The sequence below is a fragment of the Macadamia integrifolia genome, chromosome 12 (genome assembly GCF_013358625.1).
Source record: "Macadamia integrifolia cultivar HAES 741 chromosome 12, SCU_Mint_v3, whole genome shotgun sequence".
NCBI lineage: Eukaryota > Viridiplantae > Streptophyta > Magnoliopsida > Proteales > Proteaceae > Macadamia > Macadamia integrifolia.
In genome coordinates, this window is record NC_056568.1 from 21,613,642 (window position 1) to 21,620,076 (window position 6,435).

The 6,435-nt window shown below is 37.1% G+C and overlaps 1 protein-coding gene across 1 annotated transcript; it reads left to right on the forward strand.

Moving 5' to 3' along the window:
- Positions 1-292: 292 nt before the first annotated feature.
- Positions 293-5,794, forward strand: LOC122058308 (protein REVERSION-TO-ETHYLENE SENSITIVITY1-like). Its single transcript, XM_042620934.1, has 3 exons — positions 293-503; positions 4,355-4,798; positions 5,098-5,794. Exons 2-3 carry the CDS (start codon positions 4,493-4,495, stop codon positions 5,518-5,520), a joined length of 729 nt encoding a protein of 242 aa, XP_042476868.1. The 5' UTR covers positions 293-503; positions 4,355-4,492; the 3' UTR covers positions 5,521-5,794.
- Positions 5,795-6,435: the final 641 nt, after the last annotated feature.

Sequence of the window (6,435 nt, forward strand, 5' to 3'; positions counted from 1 at the left end):
ACATGTTGATCGTCCAAATAGTTATGGGTTGACTTGTGCAATCATGTTCGGAGAGGGGCCAGATCCAATAACTAGACTGTTCGATCGGGTTGAGCAGAAAAAAGTCCGATCCCACTGATCTCGGGTTTAGGCCCTTGGAGAGAGAGAGAGAGAGAGAGAGAGAGAGAGAGAGAGAGAGAGAGAGAGAGAGAGAGAGAGAGAGAGAGAGAGAGAACCGGGTCCCTTGTCAAAAAAGGATAAGTCGGGCCCAACAGCCCACAGAGCCATTATTAAAATAATAGATCTTTTCAATAAAGGAAGGCTGGGCAGGTTCACGCACCTTCCTACCTTCTCTGGCTCTCCCTTCAGATTTCTCTCAAAATTAGGGAAAAAATTCCGACAGATTCAGTGTATCAAGCCAACCTCAAAACACTAATCTACTCCAAAAACGACTTCTGTGTTTCCCAAGAATCGTAGGTTTCTGATAATGGAGTTGTTTTGATCGCCCCTGTGCATGGATGAAGGTAGCTTCAATGGCCGATGCTGATGGTTTTTTTTTCTTAATTCTAATTTTCTTTGACGTCCATGATTTGTTTTGTTTAAGATAGAAGTTCTTTCACTTTCGTCTTCTTGTATGGTCTCAGAGCTTGAAAGCTGTTTGTAAAAACCTCTTCTGGTTTGCTGTGATGTTGTCTTTTTTTCATTTTCCACTTAATTTATCTTCTTTGGATAGTTTGATGCTCTGGTTTTATGGTCAAGATCTTATCTACATTTATTTATTTTTTTTTTTGTTAAATTAAATATTGTACTTAAAAATGAATGGTATTTAAGCTTTGAAGTGAAGAAGATGTCTGCCAGTCTGCCACAATTTCTACAGAAACTATAGTCCAAGGTTTGCTTGAACGACTAGAAAAATTACGTGTCTTGGTTTATCTCCCGTGGTTTCTTTCTGTTAATGGATTGGGTTATTCCTTTTTCTTCTACTTTTTTTTGGGGGTGGGGTGGGGTTTATTATTTGGGAAATTGCCAATTTGGTGATCTTTTGTTTCATAGGAAAAAAAAAATTATTCAAGTTTGCGGATTTTTTTTTTTTTAATTATAAATAAATAACAGATTTAGATCTGTATATTTTTTTTTTTTAGTAGTTTCCATAAGGTTTCTGATCTGTATAACAACCTCTGTACTGTTGAAGTAGTCTACATTCATAATTAACTGAGATTTTATTTTAGGTACAATAACTCCCTTACAATGTTGAAGCATTTGTGGTAATAGTCTAGGTTCCTTCACAATACTACGCTGAAACCAATCGGTAGGATTCCTAAACTAGACAATCCTAGTGACAGTCATACCTGCCTTCTATGCCACTTCATGCGCCAATGTTACAGATTTGAGCTTTATAAGAAAATAATAGTAGAAGTGTCTTTTGGGATAACTAATTTTGTAAAAGAGGTTGGAAGATACTGAAATGTAACTATGTCAGCTTGTTAAAGACTTGGATCATTTTTTTGGAGTCCAACTCTACCTTTAATGTTGATAGTACAATTCCTTGGTTGGCCACATTCTATCAATGAAATTCTATTTATTTGTTTTCTACTTGAATTTTTGAATTCTTTGATGCAACTTCCCCACCATTTACATCTCCCCCTGTTGTTTTTTTTTCCTGTGGCAAAACTCATTAGATATTGTGGAAGCAAAAACAATTATGAGCTTGTGAAACTTGTGTGATATAATGAATGAATTTTGGATTTCTTATGTTACTTCCATGGAACTTCCCATGATTGTCAGAATTAAATGGAAATCCCAACATAGTAATGTTTTGGAGAGCCTAAGTGATGCAGGATAAGTTAACCTATATATTCTTTTGCAAGGCCCAGAAAAACTCTCTCATTGTCAATCCAGAAATATTTCACACCATCTAACAAAGTAAAACCTCTCTTGACTAATTCCCCCTCCCCTCCCAAATCTTTAGTATAGTCTATAGTGGTTGCATCCTTTCGTGGAAACATGAAACTCAGACATCTGAGTTGTTTTTCTTCTTCCACTCTTTTATGGCTTGTCATCAAATGGTTTTAAGGTCAAGACTCTCGACAAACCCTCTGTGGCTTCATCTCAATGTCTGTAAAATAGTATTAGTATCATCATTTTATATTTCATATTTGTTTCTTCTCTTTCTTTTTAACTCGAAAAAGAGAAAGAAGAGGGGGGGGGGGAGCTCTCTTGAAAAGCAAATTGAATTTTTTTCTTGGACCAGAACTGTAGGTTTGCAAATTTTTTAGGGCCAAGTTCTTTAATGGATTAGGACTTCAGTGTGATCATGCCAATGGGTTTTCTTTAATATTCTCATTGCCAGTGGTTTGCAGGTTGCTATGATTCTGGCAATCAAAATCAGATAGCCTTAGTTGGACATTATGCTTATGGTATGATGAAGTATTTGGTTCATACCGTCAAAAGAAGAATTAGCAGCTAAAGACAATCAGCTTGTGCCGCAAACAACATTTTGGTCATCCTTTTGCTCTTTGTCTGCATTCTCAAAGTAATAGATAGGTCACAGATTCTCCTTTGTACATCATTGACTAGATGGAGAGGCAGAAACTGTTCTTGAATTGGTTAATAATGAACTGGTAGCTGTGCCAAGTCACACTAGGGGCCCGTTTGATAACGTTTCTGCTGTTTCTATTTCAAGAAACGGTAGAAACATAAATTTCCGTTTCTAGAAACAGAAACGGAATTGAAGGTGTTTGATAAGTCATGTTTTTAGAAGTCGATAATAACCAGTGAAAAAATGGCCACAAGTCGTTTCCAGAAACGGCGAAACAAGTTCAACTTGTTACGCCTGGGTTGTTTCTTGAACCATAAATAAGTATAAATTTCTATTTCTATTTCTGAAAATAAGTGAAACGAAACAGTTTTATCAAACGCTTTTTGCTCTGTTTCTGTTGTTTCTGGAAATAGAAACGGCAGAAACGCGTTTCTTGAAATGTTATCAAACGGGCCCTAGGTTAGGTCCTCTTAAAACATAATAGAAGTATCACCATAATAAAATGAATATTAAAATAATGAACCATAAATATTAGAGGTAGAAAACTCTGGATATTATAGGACCACATGGATAGGAAGCCCCTTACTCTGGCTTAGCTTTTTTTTTCCCCAATTGCATGAAGTATGATTCTGAGGTCAGCATGGTCAACCTGTTCCTTTGTTGGCAGTTTTTCTCTGCATGTTTGGCTTCACTTTTTTCCTTTGTCCTTTTTTCTTCTGTTTTTTTTGGCAGGCAGTGCACCTTTTCCTTTGGTGGACCACCTCAATAAGCTGTTCTTGGCTGAACACCTCTGCCCCCCCCCCTTCTTGCAATTCAGTGCAAGTATAGATGATGTATAATATTCCTGGGTATAGGTCTGTAACTAGTTGATTTCTATGGCAAAATAATGCTGAATCAGTAGACTAATAATTGTTAGATCAAACACCAAGAAACACGAATAAAGAGAGACAATAGATCCGTACGACACAGAGATTTAACGAGGTTCACACACCAGGGTGGTGTGCTACGTCCTCGGGCGAAGAAGAAGATGATTCACTATGTAGAAGAAGGATTACAATCTAGTAGCGGCGAGGAAGAACTCGCCCTGAAACCCTAGCTTCGTGAAAACCCTAGAATACAATGACTCTCAACAAGCAACAGTACATTATATATATATATATACTCCAAATAGCGGTTCGACCCATCGGGTCACGGATCTCAGAAAAATTCCCATTCGGGTCGCCACCAAAATATGTCGGATCAGGTCAATCTTCAAAACGGGTCAAGAATTCGAGACAAACTTAACAATAATTTTATACTACTTGAACCAATATACTTGCTATGGCAGAGTAATGGTAGCTTTTGAGAATGTTTGTCTGTTTAGCTGCTCCTAAACAAAGTTGCATTCATTGGGGAGATAGATTATGTGTGTGTCTGCCAATGAGTTTACTATTTTTTGGAGTGGACACTCTTGATAGTGATGTTACCATTGACTCGGCACTTGCTGATGTTTCAACACATTGAAGGATATTTTCCATCTGTGGCCTGTGAGAGAATGGAAATGAACTGAGTTGAGTAACCCTCTAAACGTGCATTCTTTTTCATGGTAATTACATGCCATATAGATTATATTTGTTTGAATCAATAAATAAGTTGCTTATAATGAACAAATTTGTTGGTGAACCTAATTTCAACTTGGAAAGATTCCATTTAGCGCATTCAAAGGCATATTTCTACCATGCAACATAATGGACCATGGATGTTATCCCTGTAGTATTTGTTTCATTAACTCTAGCCTTTTTGCCTCTCCATGTTTTCTTGGAAATTCTCACCAAAATTTCGTTCTTTCATTTGCAGATTGACTGTGTGTCCACTTTGAGTGAAGGCAGAATAATTTCATATTCTCTGCAGGGAAAAGGTTAGCTTTGTATCAGTTCTGGGAATGTAGTAGCTTGGAGTGATCATGTTTAACAGCCCAAGTTTGGATAGAGCCATATGTCTGCAGGAAGAAACTCTATAATGGAGCTGACAGAAAACGTTGTTGAAGATGGCAGCTCTTGTAGAAACATGCCACATGAACTCTGGTCACTTGATGAAGTTCATCCGAAGAAGTCAAAGTTTCCATGTTGTATTGTTTGGACTCCACTCCCTGTAGTCTCATGGTTAGCACCTTACATAGGACATGTTGGCATATGCCAGGAAGATGGGGCTATTCTGGATTTTGCAGGATCCTACTTATTGAACATAGACAATTTCGCATATGGTGCTGTAGCCAGATATCTTCAACTTGATAGAGCACAGGTGCATTTATTCTTAGAGATCTTATCTGTTCTTTTTATTAATGATTAACTTTCGAGAAAATATACACACCTGTTTAGCACTTTCACTTTTTTTTACCTTATTCCCCGTACTATTTTATTTGACCAAGGCATTGTTTTCAACCGGCTTGAACATGCTGCAATTTCGTTTTGTATTCGAATTCTCTTATATTTCAGTAATTTTCTGTTATGGAAGGGGAAAAGATTGATTATTTTGATGGAGATGAGATATTAATTGGGTCCATGAATTGGTTTTGGGTTTGATCCTGTCATGTTGGACAGTGCTGCTTTCCTCCTAACTTGGCTGGACACAAGTGTAAAAATGGGTACATGCATTCGGAGAACGGGACTGCAGTCAGTTGGGATGATGCACTGAGCTCAAGCATGCGTAAATTCGAGCACAAATCCTACAACCTTTTCACCTGCAACTGCCACTCATTTGTTGCAAACTGTCTGAATAGGCTCTCTTATCGTGGGTCCCTGGGATGGAACATGGTTAATGTGGTTGTTTTAATACTGTGGAAGGGGCAATGGGTGGATGCCATGTCAGTTGTGAGGTCATTCTTTCCCTTTGCTCTGGTGCTCTGTCTGGGATTACTGATAGCTGGGTGGCCATTCTTGATTGGATTGGCATCTTTCTCTGTCCTCCTCATGGGGTGGTTTCTCATAAGTACTTACTTTGCCAAGTCTCTGTTAGAGTGCTAGATCATTGTGAGTACTACACGGATTTCTTTGATGGAATGATAGAACAGAGTTTTTGCATCCAGTCTTAAGCCTCAGTAGAATGCCTCCTCACAGCTGTAATGGAAATCTCAGAACATGGAGTGGTTGCAGGAGATAATTTTGGAAATTTGTAATTGTTGGATATCAAGAGATGGATAGAATCATGAAGAGAACATATAATTATTTGTAAGAATCCTGAACAGAACAAATAATTGTTTGTAAATTGTTAGCTCAATGGATTGAATTTTTTTTTTTTGGATTGATAGAAATGAGAAACTTTATTCTATCAATGAGGATTTGAAGATTCAACATGATTGGACTTGGTGACCGACTAGCAATTGAATGAGCTCTTTTGGTCCATAGAAAAACTTCCAAGGACTGGAATGAAAAAGTAGTATTGGATGTTTGCTAATGAAGGAAACTTAATCCACGGCCAATAGAAAGTACAAAGCTGATTTGTATCCATATTGCTTGCTGCATTTATGCAAGGGATTTTTTAGGCTCTTAACTCAATTGGATTGTTAGATGGTCCCCAACCATGAATTGTATAATTTCAGTTCTTCAGACATAGTCCAAAACCATCAAACTATCAGGCTATGACTTGTATCAGTCTAGTAGCTTTCTTAATTTGTTTTAGATCAAAGATGTTATTATTTATGCAAAAAAAAAATATATATATATATATATAATTATATGATACTTTTAATGTAATTTTCTGAATCTCACAATTATGAATTTAATATATTGGGTTTGACTTTTGTAATACTTTTTGTGATTTTATTTGTCATTACAAAATGACATAATTAGCCTTTGATGCCCTAGTATTGAGGAGTGATCAGATGCAGATGGATGGAGCTAAAAGGATTAAGGGCAGGCAAAAAACAACCATTGATGAGT